Raw genomic sequence first — 25,045 nt, forward strand, 5'->3', positions numbered from 1 at the left:
ACTCAATACAGGTGTGTGTGTGTGTGTGTGTGTGTGTGTGTGTGTGTGTGTGTGTGTGTGAGAGCCAAAATGGCCGCTGGTTGTGGGTGTGCCAAGATGGCCGCCGGTTGTGGGCGTGCCAATATGGCCGCCGGTTGTGGGTGTGTCAAGATGGCCGCTGGGGCCTTGAGGTCTTGAACACAAAGGAAACAAGATGGCTGCTGAGTTGGGACACTCAGACCATGTGCTGGCCAGTAGATGTGTGGAATGTGATAAGCGTTTTATGAGGTGCCAGGTTAGAGGGAGAGTGGTTAGTTTAGCATGCAAGACCCTGAGTCTATGTGTTGCATAATCTAACATCAAACCACTATACTATAAACAACTCAATATAAACAAATATCACATCAAATCAACATTTCTAACTCTAGCTTAGCTTAGCTTGACTAGACCCAGGTCATACTACCAGATTTGGTGGAAAGTCAATTTCTGGTGTGTTGCTCCTGTGGCTGGCAGTTCCTGATGGAAGGCCAAGCTGGGAAAAGTTGTAGTCCTTGCTGTGTGTTCCTGATGGCAGACGTTAGAGGGAAACTGGCCGCTCCTTGAAGTCCTTTGAAGTGGCTTGTTAGCAGCTCGGTGCTAACTAGCCGTGTGGCTCCTGTTGTTTGGGAGTTTAGCCTGCAAACCTTGTTTGTTGGCTAAAAGACCTGGTGTAGATTCCTCAGCAGGATCTCGCTTCGCTGCTGTAAGGAGAACAGGCCTGGCACCCAGCTGCAGCAGAGCAGCTGGGGGTCTCCACGTGGAGGTGTGGAGTTGTAGAGGGTAAGAGGATAAGAGAATAAGAGAGAGAACAAAGGCCAAACGGTGCATTTTATATGACTTGATGACCTCAGAGGTCACATGCCACTGTCAGCCAGTGAACTGCTTGGTCAGTTTTCACACCTGGAGGATTGTGGGACTTAGAGTTTCCAGGGTTTCCCTTTGTCTCCAAGACAAAGACAAAACATGTGGTTAACTTGATTATGCATGGTGAGCTGCCATAGCTCACCACCAGGTTCAGATCCCAACAACACAATAACTAATACTTGCTTCATAAAAAGATGGAGCATGCATGTAAAATTTCTGGATCACTCCCATTAGTACATATTTATAAAATGTTGGATTATAAATCTGTATGTTGTTTGAAAATGAAAGGAAATGTTTGTCCTGTGTCCGTAGGAAGATCAAACTTGAGACTCTCCTGTATCCAGCTGTGTCCATGGAGAGTGACCAGTCTAAGAGTCAACCTGTTGACTTGAGACATGGACAGCAGTCAGCTGATCCAAGGTAAGAAATCAAAACTGAGGTCAAGTAAATAATCTTACGCATTTTAGCAGCAGATTCATCTGTGTCCCAAGCTGTTCCCAGGCCACATTTGTTATAAACCAGTGAATTCTAGATTTACACCAGGAAACTCTCCCAGCTGGTTATGTCATATAAACCTCCAAGGGAAGGTGCACATGAGTTGCTCCAAGCGCCAAATACAGAACACCGAAATGTTTTACATACTACTTGAACCACCTTAACTGCCCCCTTGACTGACTGTGAAGGTCTACATGGACGGTCTAACTGGGAATACCTTGCATGATACATTTTCTGAGATGGTCATTGTCAGAAAGAGTTTATTTGAAACATCTTTTTTTTACTCAGCCTCAGTGACACTGACTCCACATACTTTCTCTTTTAGTTCACTAATGTTATTTATTACATTATTACATTCAAGACCCAATGAAACTGATACCCAGCAAAATGTTATGTATCTAATTGCCAGAAAGTTGCTCATATAATAGGGTATGTGATATGTTATGCTGACTGTCCGAGTGTATTTTAATCACTTGTTTCTGTTTGTTTGTGACTAATTTGCATATTTTTAGTTGAATAATAGCCCCTAAAAAAATAGGGATAGTCAACATGTATTGCAACAGTTGACACAATTTACTTTGCTGTGCTGGGTGTCACTTGAAACTATATAAGCTACTAGTAATAAATAACAGCAGTGAACTAAAAGGGAAAGTATGTGGACTCAGTGTCACTGAGGCTGAGTAAAAAAATATGTTTCAAGTAAACTCTTTCTGACAATGACCATCTCAGAAAACATATCATGCAAGAAATTCCCAGTTAGACAGTCAGTCAAAGGGCCAGTTAAGGTGGTTCAAGTAGTATGTGACACATTTTGATGTTCTGTATTTAGAGCTTGGAGCAACTCATGTGCACCTCCCCTTGGAGGTTTACATGGCATAACCATATGGAAGAAATATCAGTATTATTCTGCAGAGGTGTCAAAAGTATTCACATTCTGTACTTAAGTAAAAGTACTGTCAAGTTCTGTGTGTTTTTGTGACCACAACTCTGCCCAAACTTGAAAAACTGCTTGATCAATCTTCAAGAGATGCAAAGGACAACTCAATTCTTCTTAGTTTCCATTTATTTTCTTAACGATAGGTTGAGTTTTCAGTTTTCAGTTGAATAAATGATGGATTTGAAGATAATAAACCAAAATAGAATAGGTTGATAACCTTCAAGAAACAGAAAAAAAAACATTCATTTAGTTTCAAATAAATAACAGTAAATGTTTTCTTTCAAAGTTATCCTTAAACAAACTTTACACTACTCTTAAACAAAAGTAATTTAAGTTAACTTAGGGTCTCAAACAGTTACATAAGGTCGTCATCACTTAATTAAATTCACTTAATTAAATTCACCAATATTCATAGCATAGCAAAGAGCATAGCATAACAAACTGTAATGTCCTTAATAATAATAATAATAATAATTCACTCCAGAAGCATGACTTCATTACACCAATCAATCAACCAAAGTTGTTCAATCCATACCAGTTGCGTCTTCTGGATTGATCAGGAGTTGTGGTCTTTTCTTCAGGTAAGTGAGGACTTTAACAACAAACAAATGTAGTCTTGACTTCCAAAAGCTAGTGAGGAGGTTAGCAGCATCCAAACATTTCATGCCATGCTTTTCCAGTTAGTGCGCAGGCAAATATGGTCCCTATAAGACTTCCTGTTGAGCACCTGTTGAGTTCCTGTGTGTGGTTGCCCTCTACAGGTTTGGAGTGCAGATTCCCCTCTGCTCTTGAGATGAATTGTGATCCGACATGACACCTCCCACTTGACCTCCTGGTTACTCAACCCAAGGAGGTCACACCAGTTGCATAATGTACTGGTTTCAGTTGTCTTATCTTCAATTTTGTTGCTGCTCTTCAATTGGAAGCAGGACAACTATCCGTCTGACATCTCTGTGAAGAATTGTTGCAGGTATTTTGGATGATGGTTTTTTCATCTTTTGAGTGAGTTTGACAGTGGAGACTGGGTAGCTGGGAAAGGTCCTGACATGTACATCCCTTACAATTCCTTTCTTGTCAGTGCTGACATCAACAACTCTGCCAAGTCTGAACTGACCTCTCAGGGTGTTCTGGTCAGCTAGCCAGACAACATCTCCAATAGCCACATTCCTGTGCGCTGTGTGCCACTTGGTCCTGACAAACAGGTTTGGTCCTGCTAATTGGCTCCATTTCCTCCAAAACCGGTCAACTTCTGTTTGGATGGCTCTCAGTCTTTTGTAAGAGTAACCTTCAAAGTCAAAGATTCCTGGATCTCCACTGGGTCCAGCTCTTCCAAGCAGAAGTGAATTTGGGCTGATGTATTCCACACAGTCCTCCCGACTCTGAGTCCTGGCATCAATAGGTCTTTCATTGGCGAGGTTGGAAGCCATGTAAAGGAAGGTTTGAAACTCACTCCATGTGAAGACTCCATTACCTCCCAGATTGTGCAAAGCTCGTTTCACAGTGCGGACAGCTGCTTCAGCGGCTCCATTCCTGTGAGGTGAGTCTGCTGGATGGATTTTCCAGCTCCATTCTGTGCCATGTTTGGAGGCTTCATTTTCAAGGTTTGACCTTTCCAGTTGGTCCAGAAACGTGTAGAGCTCTTTGAGGGCAGGTCTGGCTCCAACAAAATTCTTTCCAGGATCGGACCACAGTTTCCTCGGATGTCCTCTCAGCGCTGTGAATCGTTGGTAGGCCAACAGGAAGCCTTCAGCTGACTGATCACTCACGAGGTCTGTGTGTATAGCTCTGGATGCCATGCAGCAGAAGACAATTCCCCACACTTTGAGCTTTACCTTCTTCCTCACTTCATCCTTCACTTCGTAAGTGTTATATATTAAGGGACTTAAGGACATTTGTTGACATATGGAGATTTGTAGTCCGATGCTGCCCTCTAGAGGTCGTATGTATTATACATGTGTTGACGTGTGTTGAGACCGCGGGTTCAGTGAAGAACATAAATAAAAGGGCTACGGCCGCAAGACGAAGTTGGCTCCATCTCAATGTTATTCATGTAGTTAAGCGAAGTAACTCATAAGGATATAACAGTAAGGTCCAAATAAGTCCACTGTTGTGTACTCGAATGGATTGGCTGGTGTTATTCTCTCAGGTGGAAGGTCACTCATGATCTGCTGGCATCTCCTGGCCTTGGCTTTTCTGCATGTTATGCAGTCATTAACAACCTTTTGAGCCAGTTTCCGGCCTCTTACTACCCAGGCTTTCCTTCTCATCCGGAGGAGTGTACCTGCAATTTCCTCATGGTTTGCATTTTGAGCTTCCTGGGCTAGAAGATTAGATATCCAGGATGTGCAAGGTAAGATTGGTACTGCAGTTTTTTCTTCATTGAAGATTTGGAACCTTCCTCCACAGAGTAAAAGACCGGTGTTCTCATCTCTGTACACAGCAAGTCTGTTGAGTGTGGTGCCTGGAAAGATTATCTCCTCTTGAGCCGCAAGGAAGATATCCCTGAGCGCATCTTTACACTCACTTACAGTGAGTGCAGCTTCTTTGGCTCTGGATTTGATCTTTTGGGCTGAAGGAATTCCCTCCTCCTTTGGCTTACTTGTGGCTGAGGTCTTGACCAGTACTTTTCTCCACTTCGTGGCAGCTCTCCACACCCATGCAATAACTCTGGTCAGCTTGGTTAAACTGCTGAACTTGCTGATGTCAATAATTTTTTTCACTGCAGAACCAGCAGGTGGTCTCTGGACTCGGATTTGGCGTTCTTCTCCATTTGGAATGCTTTGCAGGTCCTTGCTTTGGTCAGTTTTGCCTGGAGCAGTGGTTGGAAGCATTTTCACCTGCGCTCGGGTTAGTGCTGCTGTGAAACCTTTCCTTTGGAGCTTGTTTATGCCTTCTTTAGCATGTGCAGCAATGTCTTTGGCTGACTTTATGGGCCATTCGCCAACAGGTCGTTTCAGAAACTCTGGTCCATTTTGCCACACAGAGTTCTCTTTGAGTTCTTCTGGAGTTGCTCCTCTCGTTACGAGGTCAGCGATGTTTTGTTCACCTGAAATCCATCTCCAGTCTTCAACAGATGTGGATTTCTGGATCTCTCCAACCCTGTTTGCAAAAAATGTTTGGAACCCATAGCTGTCTCTTTGGATTGCTCCTAGCACGGTTTGACTGTCCAGCAGATGGAACCAACGTTCAACTTGCATTCAACTGTGTTTTTCGATGTATTTTCTGAGTCTTGCAGCAAAGACAGCACCACAGACCTCAGCCTTTACTGGTTCTCCCTTTTGGTCCAGTGGTGTGAGCTTTGCTTTGGACTCAACAAGCCGGACCAGGATGCTCTGTTCAGTCTCCCACCTGAAGTATGCAACAGCTCCGTAGCTCTGGTCACTCCCATCAGAGAATGTTATTCCCCAGGGACCTCCAATCCTTTTGACTGGTGTGAGGCTTCTGTGGAAGGTTACTTGGCTGAGACGTGTGTATTCCTCAAACAGGTGGACGGCTTCTTCTCTCAGTCTTTCAGACAGAGGTCTGTCCCATGTGTCCTGTGCCAGAGATTTTCCTCCAGTTTCTTGAAAAGCTTTTCTGATCAGGATGGCACCCTTTTGTTTGGCAGGTGTTGCGAGGCCTATTGGGTCATATAAGCTAGCCACTTGGCTAAGCAGTTGTCTTCTAGTTAGCGGGTTTGGAGCTTTTCCCTCACCTCTTTTTCAAGGAGATTTTGGCTGACTCTCATCTTCTTTTTCCTCTTCGAAAAGTTAATCGAGTTCATGAGGTACAGTTTGTCTGATTCAACCAGGTAGCCCACTCCAAGGGCTTTGTTGTCTCCATCTCTCATCTGGTTGGGAAGAATGATGACTCGATCTGAAGATGCTGGATGTTCTGCTGCATACTCCTGCCTCCCACTTTGCCCTGACCGGACCCACGGCTTGAGGAAGAATCCACCTGCCTTTAGGATTTCTTCAACTGTTTTGGTGGTTTTGTCTAGTTTTTCCAGGTCATTGTGGGATGTTAGGATGTCATCTACATAGGAATCCTCTTCAAGGATCCTACGCTCCTCCTCCAGGTGAGTGAAAATGGGCAGCTTTGCTGTCTCTCTCATGGCCAGTTGTGCGATACACCCTGCTGGTCGATCGCCAATGTTGACTCTGGTGATGGCATATTCCTCAATTTCTTCATCCTCGCTGTCTCTCCAGAGAAATCTATGGAGGTGCATCTCCAGGTCTTCAAGCCACACAGAATTATACATCTTCTTGATGTCACCAAGAGCAGCATGGACTCCTCTTCTGAATCTTAGCAGCACAGCTCGGATGGGATTAAGGACATCAGGCCCTTTCAGAAGGAGGTCATTCATGCTGAGCCCTTTAAATTTCTGACTGCTGTTCCATACCAGTCGCACAGGTGTTGTAATGGAGTGAGGGTTTGGTGCCACCAAGTGGCTGACGTACCATACTGGTCCTTTCCAGTTGGCGATGGTCTCCTTGGTAAGTTTCTTGGCTGCTCCCCTCTCCACCATCTCATGGACTTGAGTTGTGTATGCCGCACGCCACTCTGGTTCTCTCTTGAGCTCTCTCTCTGTCCTTAGAAAGGCGGCTTCCACTGCATTCCTGTAGTTGAGCAGGGAACTTGGGTCTTCAATCCAGGGATACTTTGTGTCCCAGTGAGGCTCCTGACTGTGAACATCCGCTTTCACATAGGTGAGGCCTTGTCTGATAATTTCCAGCTCTCTTTCCTCACTCAAAGTCATGTCTTTGCCTCCTGGTTGACAGTTTCCACACCGGCATCCACCACACAGGGGTTCGCAGGCTGCTCCAATGCTGTCCCATTTCCACCAGTTTAAGAACTCTCTGCCAGCAACTGTGCTTTTGGTTTCAGCTTTGAACTCTTGCTCTTCAGCAATTTCCTGATACTTCACTGCTGCGGTTCTCATCGATCGTGCAAAGTGAGTGTCAGAATTATGCAGTGCCATATCCACTATTTCACACAGGTCTGGATGTGCTCCGCCAACAGTCTTCCCTAATGGGCCGTCCCAAAGAACAAGGTCTCCTACTACCTTTACTCTTTGTGGAGCAAGTCTTCCTTCACGGTGGCTGATGAGAAGCTCAACATGCTTTGGTCTCGGAAGGTCTTCCAGGTTGGTGTCAGGGAAAAACTTCTGGAGCGGTTTGATTATTCTGTGCACTCTTGCAATCTCATCCAAGCCGTAGCAGATGAGCTCATGGGCTTTCTCTGTCCCTTCAGGTGTCTTGACTCTCACTTTGAGTAAATATCTGTTGGTCTTTACCTTTATAGCCATGCCTCCGACTCCATGGACAACAAGCGTGATCTTTTCACTCCGTAGCTTCAGTCTTCTGGCTGCTCTGTGAGTGATGTAATTGGTATCCGACGCCAAGTCAATGAGGGTTCCAATTTTCTGTCCTGCATTGGCGGTTACTTCCAGAAGCATAAGAATAACTGGTAACTCACATGTATTTGAGTCCATCACTCCAGGTAGGTTCTTTTCAGTGCAGTGTGTTTTTTCAGCCATGTTGGTGAAAGCCTTCCTGAACTTTTCTGCCATGACTGGGGTGAGTTCAGATATTAATTTCTCCTGCTCTTCTGTGAATGCTTGCCTTCTGGTGCTGGGTTTTCCCACTTCTTTGTCTTTGAATCCTCCCTTCAAGCAAAGAAAGAAATGATGGTCTGAGGATTTTCCTCTCTTGCAGTCTCTGTTCCTGCACAGGTATTTGTCCACGCATTCCTCCCCCTCTGCATGACACATGAGGCATCTTCTACATGCTCCCAGCTTTTCAACAGCACTTAGCTTCTCGCTAGGCTTTAGTTCTTTGAACCTCTTGCAAAAGAAGATTTTCTCACTGTGTCTTTCGTCACCACAGACAACGCATTCTGCTTTTCTTGTGGACTTTGTGGAAGCATACTTCTTCTCCAGGTAAGTAGGCTTCTTTTCAGATTTTTCACTTACACCTAGTTGGTCTAGTCTCTCTAGAATATCCTCCTGAGTCTTTAAGAATGTGAGAAGGCTGTCGAAGTGGTTGTCCGGTGTGACTCTGTTTCTTGGATTGACCATGAATGTGAGCCAATCTCTTTTCACATTGTCTGGCAGTTTGCTCTCTATGGATCTGATCACCAGGGGATTTTTGATGGCTCCAGTGCTTTCAAGCTCGATGAGGTCATTCAAGGCCTTTTCCACAGCCTGAATTAGGTCAATCACCTTCCTTGGCTGGTGTGACTTTACAGGGGGGATCCTCTCCAGGTCCTCGATTATTTCCAAGGTGATTGCTGGCTTATTTCCATACCTATTTTGAAGCACTCGAAATATGTCTTCAGCACTGTTGTATGTTGATAGGCGTAGGTCTCTGCATATTCTCTCGTCCACACTGTCAAGGAGTTGGAACTTCTTCACTTCCACCGAGCCGGTTGGCTCTCCCTGTCTTTGCAGGCTTTCCCAGTCTCTTCTCCATCTGTAGAAGTTCCTCTTGAACCCAGCGAATTTAGGTAGACTGGTTGGCTTTAATCTCATCACTGGTTGTTGAACTGCCATAGGTTGAGGTTCTCTCCTTTCCTCTTCTGTGACTCTTTGTGCAGTGAGGAATTCTGCCCTTCTGGCTTCAAGGTTGCTACCAAATGCTCTCAGGTCTTTTACCCTGTCCTCCAGGTATGCTGTCTGATCAGGTGGGATCCATCTTTCCCAGTCTTTCAGGCTTGCACTTGCATCATGATTCAGCCTCCTCACTCCCTCCATCTGCAGTTCATAGCCATCCCTATTGATAGCAGTGATGGGGCATGCATGAGCTCTTTCACAGGCTACTGCTGCTTCTTGGATTGCAGAGCTTACCTCCTCGTCACCATACCTTTGCCAGAGGTTAGATTGGACCGCTTTCCGGACTTCATCCAGTCTCGCGACACACTCCTCCATTGTCTTTTCAAGCTCATCCTCCTGGTCCTTGCCAAGCTTGACTTCTTTGTCCTCGTCAGTTCCAGCTTCATTATCCGCCAGTAGGCCAGCCCTGTACTCCTCATTTGCATCACTGACATGCCTTGCCAGGGAACTGAGCTTGCTGAACTCCTCTTGTAGCTCATGCTTGATCATGCTCTTTGCAGCTCTGCCCAGGTAGTTTGCTTGCTTGGTGAAGGCAGTTTTAGCTAAGGTCCTCTCTTGCTTCAGTTGCTTGACTGTCTTCCCGGGAGTCTCCTTCGCCATGTTGAAGAATTTCCAGTTATTTCTTCTTTCCTTTGCGTCAACAGCTTGACTTCAGGCCTTTGATCCTCGTCTTCCTGCCACGCGTGGTTATCAACTGTCAAGTTCTGTGTGTTTTTGTGACCACAACTCTGCCCAAACTTGAAAAACTGCTTGATCAATCTTCAAGAGATGCAAAGGACAACTCAATTCTTCTTAGTTTCCATTTATTTTCTTAACGATAGGTTGAGTTTTCAGTTTTCAGTTGAATAAATGATGGATTTGAAGATAATAAACCAAAATAGAATAGGTTGATAACCTTCAAGAAACAGAAAAAAAAACATTAATTTAGTTTCAAATAAATAACAGTAAATGTTTTCTTTCAAAGTTATCCTTAAACAAACTTTACACTACTCTTAAACAAAAGTAATTTAAGTTAACTTAGGGTCTCAAACAGTTACATAAGGTCGTCATCACTTAATTAAATTCACTTAATTAAATTCACCAATATTCATAGCATAGCAAAGAGCATAGCATAACAAACTGTAATGTCCTTAATAATAATAATAATAATAATAATAATTCACTCCAGAAGCATGACTTCATTACACCAATCAATCAACCAAAGTTGTTCAATCCATACCAGTTGCGTCTTCTGGATTGATCAGGAGTTGTGGTCTTTTCTTCAGGTAAGTGAGGACTTTAACAACAAACAAATGTAGTCTTGACTTCCAAAAGCTAGTGAGGAGGTTAGCAGCATCCAAACATTTCATGCCATGCTTTTCCAGTTAGTGCGCAGGCAAATATGGTCCCTATAAGACTTCCTGTTGAGCACCTGTTGAGTTCCTGTGTGTGGTTGCCCTCTACAGGTTTGGAGTGCAGATTCCCCTCTGCTCTTGAGATGAATTGTGATCCGACATGACAAGTACGGATACTTGTGTAAAAAAATACTCTGGTAAAAGTAAAAGTACTGATTCAACTCCTTTACTCAAGTAAAAGTAAGAAAGTACAGGCTCTGAAATGTACATAAGTAAAAAGTAAAAATGATTTTGCCATTAATGAAACAATTCATCCGTTAATTTTGCAAAATGAAAAAGTTCTAGCAGAATAATCTAGACTGAATTGACCAGATGTCCTGCATGAACATCTGAATAATTTTTAATAATAAACTGAGGGTTATTGGGTTGTTGTTTTTAAACCGCTAGCTAGTGTTAGCTATAAACTATCAAAAGGTGTGTTTCCATAGCATTGCTAATGTTGTAAACTAGCTTCCAAAAAATCCTCAAAAAGCTAATGATAGCAACAGAAACCACACCATTCCTGAATTTGTTTGTTTCACATTAGACCAGTAGTTCTCAAATAGTGGGGTCAGGTGGACTTTCAGTATTACTGTCTTTATTGATGCTTGAACGATAAACACTCCTCCAGTCACTAGGTGGCAGCAGAGCTCAAACTAACCAACAGGCTGCCTGTTCAAAACAGTAGAAGAAGAACACAGGAAGTGCATCCTCGACTTTCCTTCTCTAGTCCGATGCTCTAGTCATGTCCGATCATGTCACGTCTTTTACGTGGAGGTTAAAAAAGTAACAAGCTTGTTTTTCAAATGTAAGGAGTAGAAAGTACAGATATTTGTGTAGAAATGTAGGGAGTAAAAGTAAAAAGTCGTCAGAAAAAGAAATAGTCAAGTAAAGTACAGATACCTGAAAAATCTACTTAAGTACAGTAACGAAGTATTTGTACTTCGTTACTTGACACCTCTGTTATTCTGGATTGTATAATGTACACAATGGTAGAATGTTATGATGTCCAGGATAAGTGAAATGTCCAAAGGTTGAATTGGTGTACATTGCCTCCTGTAGTGGAATCAGTAGTATTTTGTAGCCGGATTCCCTTTCAAGGTGTAAAAACCCAATGTGGAACACTTTGGGTTCTTTGGTTCTCCAAATGTCCAAATGGAAAGTGGGCCTGGTTCTATTTTTACTAGAACCTCTGTGGTATTTCTCTAAACTCTTGGTCCAGTTCTAGGCAAGGGGTTCCTGAATGAGTTCAGAATGATATCATTGCTATTAGGGTGTTTTCTACTATCTAATCTAGAAGACATTTGAGTTTATCACCACTTAATCAGACACAATGTTACTGACAGTGAAGTCTGACCTATCCATAGAGACCAGGGTCCATGGAGACCAGGGTCCATAGAGACCACAGTCATGAAAATGGACCTGATAGTTCTGGAGATACTCTTGATTTATTTGGTCTTTTTAGGTGCCTCCCAGCATCCTAGGGCTTTAGAGGTTAATTCATTTGTGCAGGAGATATTTTTATTAGGGGCCCTCTGAGAATGGCTTTTCACCCAAAACACACATGACTAAAAGGTTAGAAATAAGGTTGTGAATAATCTTCCAAGGTAGGAAGGCTTTGACTGGATTATAACTGAGAGATGGTGCTGTAAGACATCACCTCTGTTCAGAGATGGGTTTCCATTTGAGCATAGTTGTCTTCGTTTATCTATATTCTCTTTCCAGAATATGTGCTTTGGTTGGCTCAAATGATTGTGCAGGTGGACTGTTGAGTCGTAACCTGTTTTTTTGAGTCATGAGCTTGTGGAACAGTTCTTTAGTCTTCCCTATATATAGGTACTTTGATACCTCTGTGTATAACCTATGCATAATCCTTCATTCTATCTTTTTAGAATGTTTTCTCATCTGTTCTTCTTCCTTCACAACGTTATTGCAGTGATGTTGGGAGCAACAAGTTATAAGGGACTGATAGTACACACATTGCCATGGAAACCACATACTAAGATTATCTGTATAAAAGCTGTGTGTGTAGGGGAGGTAGCAAGAGGAGCTTCTCTCCAGAGAGAACCTGTAATTAGACTCTGTGAATTGCTGATTAAAGAATCCTTTTTGACTTCATCTTCAATTCAGATTTTAATTTTGAGCCACACATTAGAAACATAACTATAACTGCATTTTGTCATCTTAAAAACATTGCCAGAGTACGACCATTTCTCTTTCAAGTCAACACCGAGACACTTACGCATGCTTTTATAACTTGCAAGATTAACTACTGCAATGCCCTACTTTCTGGTCTTCCCAAGAAAAAAGGTGGGATTATTGAATAAAGCACCAATTCAATAATCACCAGTCACCAATTACCTTAACAAGCATGTCATTGGACGGTGGGAGGAAGCTGGAGTGCCCGGAGAGAACCCATGCAGCCACAGAGACAACATGCAAATATGTCTCCTGGTTAGTTACTATCATCTAGTGGACAGATGTAGAACTACAACATTTTATTTGGGTCATGTCAGTCAGGTGAGGAAGAGAAACAAGGAAACAGTTCCCTCTGACTTCAGGGAACCTCCCACTGGTTAAACTAGTTTTAACGTCACTCTGATGTGTTTACAGACTCTGAAGTTATGAGGATGTGACAACGTCTTCGGATCAAATCCAGGACTGACGAGAGAGAAAGAGCAGCTTCTTCTCGACATATGAAGGTGGAAAGTGTCTGAAAGTCGACCTGAAGTGAGTTCAACAGGTGAGAATCCTACCAGAGAAATCTGGAAATGTCTCATTAACTGGATCACTATGATTATATTCAGTTTGCTTCTTTACTGAATGTTGGAATATTTATGGATCATGATTATCTATTTCTAAATATCTATTTGACTTTCGCAGGTATACAGAGCAGTAAGAACTTAATGAGTTAAAAAAAAAAAAAAAGAAGTCATAAATGTGTTTTACTGGTCGATAGCTGATGAAGCAATTTTAACCTGAGCTCACATGACAGTTATGCAGAATATGTCACAACTGGTCTGACAGCTTGGATCAAACATGACTAAAGTTTAGCTACTGTATCTTCCTTCTACATCCTTATATATGTCACCACTCTCAAGTCAACAAAATAATTGTTTATCTTCACCATATAACAAAGCTTGGCTCTGGAACCACATTAAGATGAATGTTGACACAATAACTAATACTTTCTTCATAAAAAAGGCGCATACATGTAAAATTTCTGGATCACTCTCATTAGTACATATTTTATAAAATGTTGGATTATTGTCAAGTTCTGTGTGTTTTTGTGACCACAACTCTGCCCAAACTTGAAAAACTGCTTGATCAATCTTCAAGAGATGCAAAGGACAACTCAATTCTTCTTATTTCCCATTTATTTTCTTAACGATAGGTTGAGTTGATGTTTTCAGTTGAATAAATGATGGATTTGAAGATAATAAAACAGAATAGAATAGGTTGATAACCTTCAAGAAACAGAAAAAAAACATTCATTTAGTTTCAAATAAATAACAGTAAATGTTTTCTTTCAAAGGTATCCTTAAACAAACTTTACACTACTCTTAAAAAAAAAGTAATTTAAGTTAACTTAGGGTCTCAAACAGTTACATAAGGTCGTCATCACTTAATTAAATTCACCAATATTCATAGCATAGCAAAGAGCATAGCATAACAAACTGTAATGTCCTTAATAATAATAATAATAATAATTCACTCCAGAAGCATGACTTCATTACACCAATCAATCAACCAAAGTTGTTCATTCCATACCAGTTGCGTCTTCTGGATTGATCAGGAGTTGTGGTCTTTTCTTCAGGTAAGTGAGGAGTTTAACAACTAAAAATGTGGTCTTGACTTCCAAGAGCTAGTGAGGAGGTTAGCAGCATCCAAACATTTCATGCCATGCTTTTCCAGTGGGTGCGCAGGCAAATATGGTCCCTATAAGAGTTCCTGTTGAGCGCCTGTTGAGTTCCTGTGTGTGGTTGCCCTCTACAGGTTTGGAGTGCAGATTCCCCTCTGCTCTTGAGATTAATTGTGATCTGACATGACAATTATAAATTCGTATGTTGTTTGAAAATGAAAGGAAATGTTTGTCCTGTGTCCGTAGGAAGATCAAACTTGAGACTCTCCTGTATCCAGCTGTGTCCATGGAGAGTGACCAGTCTAAGAGGCAACCTGTTGACTTGAGACATGGACGGCAGTCAGCTGATCCAAGGTAAGAAATCAAAACTGAGGTCAAGTAAATAATCTTACGCATTTTAGCAGCAGATTCATCTGTGTCCCAAGCTGTTCCCAGGCCACATTTGTTATAAACCAGTGAATTCTAGATTTACACCAGGAAACTCTCCCAGCTGGTCATGCCATATAAACCTCCAAGGGAAGGTGCACATGAGTTGCTCCAAGCGCCAAATTCAGAACACCAAAATGTTTTACATACTACTTGAACCACCTTAACTGCCCCCTTGACTGACTGTCAAGATCTACATAGACTGTCTAACTGGGAATTTCTTGCATGATACATTTTCGGAGATGGTCATTGTTTATTAGTTTATTTGAAACATCTTTTTTTCACTCAGCCTCAGTGACACAGACTCCACATACTTTCCCTTTTAGTTCACTGCTGTTATTTATTACATTATTACATTCAACACCCAATGAATCTGATACCCAGCAAAATGTTATGTAAGTAACTGCCAGAAAGTTGCTCATATAATAGGTTATGTGGTATGTTATGCTGACTGTCCGAGTGTATTTTAATCACTTGTTTCTGTTTGTTTGTGACTAATTTGCATATTTTTAGTTGAATAATAGCCCCTAAAAAAATAGGGATAGTCAACATGTATTGCAACAGTCGACACAATTTACTTTGCTGTGCTGGGTGTCACTTGAAACTATATAAGCTACTAGTAATAAATAACAGCAGTGAACTAAAAGGGAAAGTATGTGGACTCAGTGTCACTGAGGCTGAGTAAAAAAATATGTTTCAAGTAAATTCTTTCTGACAATGACCATCTCAGAAAACATATCATGCAAGAAATTCCCGGTTAGACAGTCAGTCAAAGGGCCAGTTAAGGTGGTTCAAGTAGTATGTGACACATTCTGATGTTCTGTATTTAGAGCTTGGAGCAACTCATGTGCACCGCCCCTTGGAGTTTTACATGGCATAACCATATGGAGGAAATATCAATATTATTCTGGATTGTATAATGTACACAATGGTAGAATGTTATGATGTCCAGGCTAAATAAAATGTTCAATGGTTGAATTGTGTGTGAGCATTGCCTCCTGTAGTGGAATCAGTAGTATTTTGTAGCAGGATTCCCTTTCAAGCCATAAAAACACAATGTGGAACACTTTGGGTTCTTTGGTTCTCCAAATGTCCAAATGGAAAGTGGGCCTGGTTCTATTTTTACTAGAACCTTTGTGGTATTTCTCTAAACTCTTGGTCCAGTTCTAGTCAAGAGGTTCCTGAATGAGTTCAGATTGATATCATTGCTATTAGGGTGTTTTCTACTATCTAATCTAGAAGACATTTGAGTTTATCACCACTTAATCAGACACAATGTTACTGACAGTGAAGTCTGACCTATCCATAGAGACCACGGTCATGAAAATGGACCTGATAGTTCTGGAGATACTCCTGATTTATTTGGTCTTTTTAGGTGCCTCCCAGCATCCTAGGGCTTTAGAGGTTAATTAATTTGTGCAGGAGATATTTTTATTAGGGGCCCTCTGAGAATGGCTTCTCACTCAAAACACACATGACTAAAAGGTTAGAAATAAGGTTGTGAATAATCTTCCAAGGTAGGAAGGCTTTGACTAGATTGTAACTGAGAGATGGTGCTGTAAGACATCACCTCTGTTCAGAGATGGGTTTCCATTTGAGCATAGTTGTCTTCGTTTATCTGTATTCTCTTTCCAGAATATGTGCTTTGGTTGGCTCAAATGATAGTGCAGGTGGACTGCCGAGTCTTAACCTGTTTTTTTTAGTCATGAGCTTGTGGAACAGTTCTTTAGTCTTCCCCATATATAGGTACTTAGAGCATTGTGCAACATAAATTACACTACTTAGATTGGGTATGGGTGTTTTGTACTTGGGGTAAGCCAGTCTTTGTCAAATCATTTTGTTGGGTTTGAAGTGTTCCAAGATGCTGTGTTCACTGTCTTGTGGAGGCAGTAGGTATTGAAAGAGTAGGTATTGGCTTGTTAATGTAGATTTACAGTTCACTTCAATGTTGAGGCTTCTGGCCTCAGTGTGCAACAAACAGTCCAAACATGGCAGGCTCATTGGCATCACTGTAAGCCTGATGATGCTGCCCACTGAATTAATATAAGAGCTTCTACTTATATTTTGATTATGACCAAGGTGTCATCCACATTTCTGGACCAGGTGTTGTTCCCTTGAAGGAGCTCAGTGTTCTGCTTTCCACTTCCTCCATGTAGCGATAGAGAACTTTCATTGGGTTAAAAGTCAGACAGAAAAAATCTTAATTCTACTTTTATGTGTTCACTGATATTAATCAAAGATGATCATGGTGAGGTCATTTCTGTGAAGGACTAAAAATGGTGATCAACACACCATATATGTAATTTCTGGTGCTGGAAAATACTCCCTTCAGGTTGTCTCTGTCTCAGGTTGTTAAACACTGTATTTACATATTATGTCCAATGTTTGGAGGAGAATCAATCTACAAAAACATGACATTCCTGAATACAGCTGTGTGTCCATGAAGAGCAACCAGTCCAAAAATCCACCCGTGCAATTCAAACATGGACAGCAGTCTGCAGATCCACGGTGAGAAAAAAAAAATATATATATACTGTATATATATTTCTCAGATAAACAGAGAGCTTTGGAGTAATTATTTTGCCCTTCTCAAATTTACTACCCTCTGGACACCTTTGTAGTAAAAATGTACATGCACAAAGAAACTGCCATAACATCCTAATACATCAATTTTTTTTCTATATTTTTTTTCTTTAATAAACCACTTAAACAACTTCAGACTAGTTCAAAACTACCAAAATTTCAATAGTTTTCAGGATTTTAACCCTTTACATGCCAGTCTAGTGATAAGATAAACAGTAGGTTGATGGGGCTATCGTGGTGATTAGAGTCTTGGATATGTCAAAGATTAGAAATAAAATACTCCCTTTGGACACCTTCGTGGACAAAAATGCCCCATAGATATACATTACAACCACATTTTTTTATCGCACTGCCATTACAGTATAAAGTCATGCATTTGTTAGCATTTAATTTAATTTAATGTAAAGTAGTGATATTTGACATTTTTACTGTATTTGATCCGATTCAGCCATTTTTCTATTGGAGGCTGATGCATGAAATTCTTGTAAATTTGCCATTTACAATATGTGACTATGGCCATGTGACTACCAGGAGACGCAAAGTGCGTGTGTGCGTGTGTGCGTGCGACAGAGACAGTGTGTGTGAATCTGTAGCATAAAATGATCGTTCCGGGGTTGATAAAAGAGCATCTTCTTTTGAGGGATGTTTTTTATGACTCTTTGAAGAGGTGTTGAGTAAAATCATGGCCTGTGTTCCACCGGATTCAACCGTTTTCCCATTTTTGACATGATTCACAGCGTCCAGGAAGGGTCTGAGGCACTCTCAGAAGTGAAGGACTCCAGTGAACATTCCTTGTCAGACTCCCCCTTGTGTCTTCTTCAGATGAGTCCTGCAGCTCTCCAAGTCTCCATGACCATTTCTAAAGCCTCTTCTGCACTGAAATGTTTCTTCATTTTTGCTCCTTCTCTTTCTTGTCTTTCTCTTCTCACTGATGAAATGTCCCCCAGCCGAGCTGCATGTTTATCTTTGGCTGTAAAAGCAGTTAGGTACATATACACACTAACCGTTGTTTTTGTTTTTGAGTACAACAAAGGAAGGAGGCCATGATTTTACTCAAGCACCTCTTCAAAGGCTCATGAAAACATCGCTCAAAAGAAGATGCTCTTTAATCAACCCTGAAATGACACACACCCGCACACACACACACACACCACATACACGCATACACACACACACTTGGGTAGTCACTTGGCTCTGTAATATAAACGGCAAATTTACAAGAATTTCATGCATCGACGTACAATAGGAAAATGGCTAAATCTCATCAAATACCGTAAAAATGTCTATCACTACTTTTGTCTCGATGAAATGCTAACATTACAGAATGCATGTTTTTATACTGCAATGGCAGAGCGATAAAAATATGTGGTTTGAATAGAAGTCTATGGGATATTTTTGGCCATGAAGGTGTCCAGAGGGAGTATCTGGCACTACATAAAAACTACTAATGCAATCAAATCGATTTTATTTCTAATCTTTGACATATCCAAGACTCTAATCACCAACACAGCCCCATCCACCTTCTGTTTATTTTATGGAAAATAATACGGTTTTTGTGGTGTTTTTTTTGTTTTTTTTGTAAAAAACATTTAATACTTCAAAACATTTAATACTTCACTGGCATTTAAGGGGTTTAAATCCTGAAAACTATTGAAATTTTGGTAGTTTTGAGCAGGTCTGAAGTTTTTAAATGATTTCTGAAAAGCAGAAAAAAATATTGATGTATGAGGATTTTATGGCAGATTTTTACACACGTACATTTTTGCCACAAAGATGTCCTGACGGTGTAAAATGGACCCCAAGAGTATCAAGGACATGTGAGAGTAAAGGTCACTGGATTTCAAAAAACTGACTAAAAAGAGAGTTCCTGCAGAAATTCATTCCACAAGCTGTAAAACAGCCATTCGTTAATACACAGGATGAGATGTTACAATCCCTTGTGCCAAGATCCCAGGCAAAACACATTTAGAGGCCCTGTCCAACTTAGAAACCCTAACAAACCTTTGGTCATGCGATATGACGATTAACCTACAATCTAAATTAACTAAGTCAATGTTGCTGGCTTGTATGACCCACAGAGCAGCAGACAATTCAAACCTTGTGAAATATAAGCTAACAAAATGCTGCTGGCTTGTATGACCCGCTCAGCAGCTAACCAAACAAAGAAATATCACTACCAACCAACATGAAGATATCAGATACCTGGCCTAGCCAACAGCAGTATGCAGCATGTCACTGGGGTTTTCAAGTGGGCACCTCCCTTCACCCATGTTTGGTTAAGTTAGACCCACGACACCTCAAGAAGGCTTAACAGTGACTTCCAACGTCCTGGAGTCACCCCCCTCCATGCTGCCACTGCACAATCCCGTTTTTCTCACCATTCAGTGACTATCAACAAATAATCTTTCAATAATTTAGCCTAGTCCTTTTATGAATCACGACCCAAACAAACAAATCTACCATGGTTCGCCCAGTTGAAGCGGACTGAACCACGAACCAATCGACTAAATCTATCATGATTTGCAAACACACTAAAGTCACGCAGCCATTCTTACCTTTAGCTAGCTCCCCAGCTTGCATGCTTCCTACGTGCCCACAGCGCTTGCTCTCTCTGCTGCCCGGGACATGTTGCATACCGCAGTCCTCTGGCTTTTTCCAAGTATGCCCAGTTCGCTCATAAGAGCAATCACAAATCCACGGCAGCCCACTTCTACCAGGCGGACATGAGCCCTCCAGCCATTCTGCTCTGCGTCTGCTGCTAACTCTGCATACTTAGCTATCTTACACTCATTAGCCTCCTCAACTCTATCTTCCCACAGGACAGTAAGTTCTATGAAATAGACTACTTTCTCAGGCTCAGACCACAACAGCAGATCTGGCCGTAGTCAGGTGCTAGCTATCTCGACTGGAATAACCAGCTGTTCATTTACGTCCGCCCTCATCTCCCAGGCTCCTCCTACTCTTAGCTGTCCAGTGTTATGCCTGATGCCTGCTAGTCTAGCCTTTTGTCCCTCCTGTACAAACTTAATGCATCTATTCCCTCTGATAACGGCCATGAAATTTACATTCACCCGTTTTTCCTCAATTGCAGCGCTAAACATTTCAGTACCTGGTTGTGACGCCAGGTGTATCATCCTTGGGAAAGACTAACCCAACAACCTGTCAGAATATGGTGTACATACACAAGTGCACAGTGGGCAGGAAGCATCCTCACCTACCCACTGGTTTAGGTTCTGGGGAGTTGGCAGCACATCATAAGTAGCCCCTATCATAAATCTAATCTTGTTGGCCTCAATGCTCCAAAGCTCTCTCCACTTCAGCTTCCTTTTCTCCACACTCTCCCAGTTCCCCCTTTGATCCTGCTTAGCCTGCAACACTGTCTTGTCTCTTGTTTCTGTACCTCTTCCACTACCATCTTTCTCCTTTCTACTACTGATGCCTTGCTCCACAGAGGTTTCCCTGCACACAGCCCTAGGCCTCCACGCCCTTGCTGTACAAGGCCTATGATATCCCTATGCCTAAGAGCTGCCTGTGCTTGCTGTACTGCCTCTTTTGGGTTCCACTTCCTCCCTGTTTTAACCGCGGGCGCTGAACTCCTAACCACTGGATCCTTTGACTGAGTAAGAGTAATTTCCAATCTAACTTCAGCACTCTTAAACACCTCTGTTAGGCTGGTAAATGGAAGCTCCAAAATGATCACCAAATGAATAAATAAGTTGGAAAAAATATACAAAAATGCCAGGAGAGCATAAGGGTTAAACAATACACTTGAAGCATCCAGAAAGAATTTACTTTGAATGTCTGTTAACCTGTGCCCTGTCTTAACAGGTTCTTTAAAGCATGGTCTTCTGAAAGCACATCTGTGTCCATGAAGAGTGACCGGTCCATGGATAAACTTATTTACTTCAAAGATGAACATCAGTCTGCTGATCCAGGGTCAGAATTAACACAGATCTATTAATCATTATTCAGTTCTGTTCTGTTCATATTTTAGTCCAGAGTTTTTATTTTAGTTACAGATTAAACACCACATTCAGTGATTAGCAGATCTTGTTGTTCAGATCCTGTCTTTCTGCCAGTTGTAACAATGGTAAACAACACAAGTGGATTTGTTAAAGAAGTTAGTTTGAATCAAAGATGTTTCTCCACAGACTTCAGCAGCAGATCTCAGTGGTTTCCAGTGATCATCATCTCAAAGACCTGGACTCCATATTCATGGTGAGTCAATGTTCAATCACAGCTACTACTAACCTCAACAGCCACAAACTACCATTCTGGTTGGAGAAGTTTTCATGTTGAATGCTGTCAACAAGCAGCATTTCAGATCAACATGATTGTGTTCTGATCATTTAAGTTTATTATTCTGTTCCAGCTGCTGGAGGAGAACATCATGAGTTTTATGAAGAACGAGCTGAAGAAGCTCCAGAAGGTTCTGAGTCCAGATTACCCAGAATGCTCAGAGAGTCAGAGGGAGGATGAGGAGGTGTTGGAGGGTGAGGACGAAGACAAGAGGAGGAGCAGCAGAGATTTATTTGTGAAGATCACTGTGAACTTCCTGAGGAGAATGAAGCAGGAGGAGCTGGCTGACTGTCTGCAGAGCAGTAAGAAGATTTAACAGCTTTAACTTAATGGAAAGAGGAAATGGAGGAAACATGGGAGAAGTTTTCAAAAACAGTCAAAAACAACTTGTTTTTTAATTATGTTTCTTCTTTGTTTGTTCAGGAACTCGTGATCCAGAGTGTGGATGTAACCTTAAATCTACTCTGAAAGAGAAGTTCCAGTATGTGTTTGAGGGGATTGCTAAAGCAGGAAACTCAACCCTTCTGAATGAGATCTACACAGAGCTCTACATCACAGAGGGAGGGACTGCAGAGGTCAATGATGAACATGAGGTCAGACAGATTGAAACAGCATCCAGGAAACCACACAGACCAGAAACAAGCATCAGACAAGAAGACCTCTTTAAAGCCTCACCTGGAAGACATGGACCAATTAGAAGAGTGATGACAAAGGGAGTGGCTGGCATTGGGAAAACAGTCTTAACACAGAAGTTCACTCTGGACTGGGCTGAAGACAAAGCCAACCAGAACATCCACTTCATATTTCCATTGACTTTCAGAGAGCTGAATGTGGTGAAAGAGAGAAAGTTCAGCTTGGTGGAACTTGTTCATCACTTCTTTACTGAAACCAAAGAAGCAGGAATCTGCAGCTTTGAAGAGTTCCAGGTTGTGTTCATCTTTGACGGTCTGGATGAGTGTCGACTTCCTCTGGACTTCCACAACACTGAGATCCTGACTGATGTTACAGAGTCCACCTCAGTGGATGTGCTGCTGACAAACCTCATCAGGGGGAAACTGCTTCCCTCTGCTTGCCTCTGGATAACCACACGACCTGCAGCAGCCAATCAGATCCCTCCTGAGTGTGTTGACATGGTGACAGAGGTCAGAGGGTTCACTGACCCCCAGAAGGAGGAGTACTTCAGGAAGAGATTCAGAGATGAGGAGCAGGCCAGCAGGATCATCTCCCACATCAAGACATCACGAAGCCTCCACATCATGTGTCACATCCCAGTCTTCTGCTGGATCACTGCTACAGTTCTGGAGGATGTGTTGGAAACCAGAGAGAGAGGAGAGCTGCCCAAGACCCTGACTGAGATGTACATCCACTTCCTAGTGGTTCAGGCCAAAGTGAAGAAGGTCAAGTACGGTGGAGGAGCTGAGACAGATCCACACTGGAGTCCAGAGAGCAGTAAGATGATTGAGTGTCTGGGAAAACTGGCTTTTGATCAGCTGCAGAAAGGAAACCTGATCTTCTATGAATCAGACCTGACAGAGTGTGTCATCCATATCAGAGCAGCCTCAGTGTACTCAGGAGTGTTCACACAGATCTTTAAAGAGGAGAGAGGACTGTACCAGGACAAGGTGTTCTGCTTCGTCCATCTGAGCGTTCAGGAGTTTCTGGCTGCTCTTCATGTCCATCTGACCTTCATCAACTCTGATGTCAACCTGATGGAAGATCAGCAAACTACATCTCTGTTGTCTAAACTTTTTAGAAAGAAACCTAAACTAACATGTCTCCATCAGAGTGCTGTGGACAAGGCCTTACAGAGTCCAAATGGACACCTGGACTTGTTCCTCCGCTTTCTCTTGGGTCTTTCACTGCAGACCAATCAGACTCTCCTACGAGGCCTGTTGACACATACAGGAAGTAGCTCACGGACCAGTCAGAAAACAGTCCAGTACATCAAGGAGAAGATCAGTGAGAATCTGTCTGCAGAGAGAAGCATCAATCTGTTCCACTGTCTGAATGAACTGAATGATGGTTCTCTAATGGAGGAGATCCAACAGTCCCTGAGATCAGGAAGTCTCTCCACAGATGAACTGTCTCCTTCTCAGTGGTCAGCTCTGGTCTTCATCTTACTGTCATCAGAAGAAGATCTAAACGTGTTTGATCTGAAGAAATACTCTGCTTCAGAGGAGGCTCTTCTGAGGCTGCTGCCAGTGGTCAAAGCCTCCAACAAAGCTCTGTAGGTTGATTTAGGAACTATTTGAAACATGATTCGTTTAGTAAATGACAAATAAAACATTTTTGATTTTTTTATTTCTTCTTCAGGCTGAGCAGTTGTAACCTCTCAGAGAGAAGCTGTGAAGCTCTGTCCTCAGTTCTCAGCTCCCAGTCCTCCAGTCTGAGAGAGCTGGACCTGAGTAACAACAACCTGCAGGATTCAGGAGTGAAGCTGCTGTCTGCTGGACTGGAGAGTCGTCGCTGTAAACTGGAAACTCTCAGGTTGGTATTAAGCTGCTGATTCACAAATCTTATATTAAATGTGGGGTATTTGGATGACATTAAAACTTATAAAAATTAAGGATGTCAGAATACAGTGCAGAATGACTCTGAATGTCTTTGTCAACACATTTCGGGCAGTTTGTCCAAGTAGCGTTACTGTCACACAAATGGGCAGTTGTTGCGGTAGTGACAGGCAGCAGAACCAACCGATGAAGATGGAAGATTCTAAACAGCGCGTTGGCGCTCTTAATGGGAAATTTGAGTACAAAATAAAAAACAAAATGAAACAGTCGGCCTGTCACTATCCGATCAACTGCCCATGTGGACAAACATGGACGTTCAGAGTCATTCTGTCCTGCAGAAGGTTTAATTTCGTTAACATTTTTAATCAGATTAGTCATGATGATAAATGAATGCACTTTAACACATTAATTTTGACAGCCGTAAAAAGAAATATAAAACAGGGATCTTTGTTGATACTTCATTAATTATTGTAGATCTGAATCAGAAAGAAGTGAGGGGACGTTCCGGATATTGTGCTACCAGGTGATTCAGGTTAGCTAGCATACATGCTCTATCGCTGAAGGAAAACTTTGACATTAGAACAGTAGAGTCACTGCATACGATTGTGGACTATGAATGCACCATGACTGATGTCAGGTTGGTTAGTACAGGGTGTGGTTCCTTCATAAGAACACTCACATAAAATCATGGAAATGAAGCCAGACAACCAAGAAAGTTAAGTGAACTGATCTGTCTGATGCTGACATTAGGAAGTGAAGACTGGTGACTAGTTTTACCTTCAAAGGTGTTTTAATGCTGCACCACCTGCAGGATTATTGTTTACACAACTAACTCTGATGTACAAACACAATCTTATGGATAGAGTTAAGTTAGTGAGCTATGTTGGGCCCACAAAGCCTGAGTGAGGCCTGTTGTAACTCATAAAGCCTGCCAGCACGTTTGGGAGAACAAAGGGAGTCCTAAAGGGACTCCGTTTCCCATCAGCCCTAGCGGTTTTATGACCAGGTACAATATCCAGCAGAGTCAACCCACTGACTCTGATTGGCTGAGTGCCATCAGAACTCCCGCAGAGTTCTATGACGTCA

At 42.1% G+C, this 25,045-nt stretch overlaps 1 protein-coding gene across 2 annotated transcripts in view; it reads left to right on the forward strand.

Moving 5' to 3' along the window:
* Window positions 1-1,241: 1,241 nt before the first annotated feature.
* The window catches only part of LOC311498919 (uncharacterized protein), a 227,553-nt gene continuing 203,749 nt past the window's right edge, over window positions 1,242-25,045 (forward strand). For both annotated transcript variants that reach the window (XM_084559703.1, XM_084559704.1), the window contains exons 1-9: window positions 1,242-1,302; window positions 12,893-13,022; window positions 14,388-14,495; window positions 16,998-17,075; window positions 20,979-21,086; window positions 21,302-21,368; window positions 21,523-21,751; window positions 21,873-23,676; window positions 23,763-23,936. In XM_084559703.1, coding sequence (XP_084415829.1) covers window positions 14,428-14,495; window positions 16,998-17,075; window positions 20,979-21,086; window positions 21,302-21,368; window positions 21,523-21,751; window positions 21,873-23,676; window positions 23,763-23,936 — 2,528 coding nt within the window. In that variant the 5' untranslated portion in view covers window positions 1,242-1,302; window positions 12,893-13,022; window positions 14,388-14,427. The remainder of the gene's footprint in view (window positions 1,303-12,892; window positions 13,023-14,387; window positions 14,496-16,997; window positions 17,076-20,978; window positions 21,087-21,301; window positions 21,369-21,522; window positions 21,752-21,872; window positions 23,677-23,762; window positions 23,937-25,045) is intronic.

Source organism: Chelon labrosus, assembly GCF_963514085.1.
Source record: "Chelon labrosus genome assembly, chromosome: 14".
NCBI lineage: Eukaryota > Metazoa > Chordata > Actinopteri > Mugiliformes > Mugilidae > Chelon > Chelon labrosus.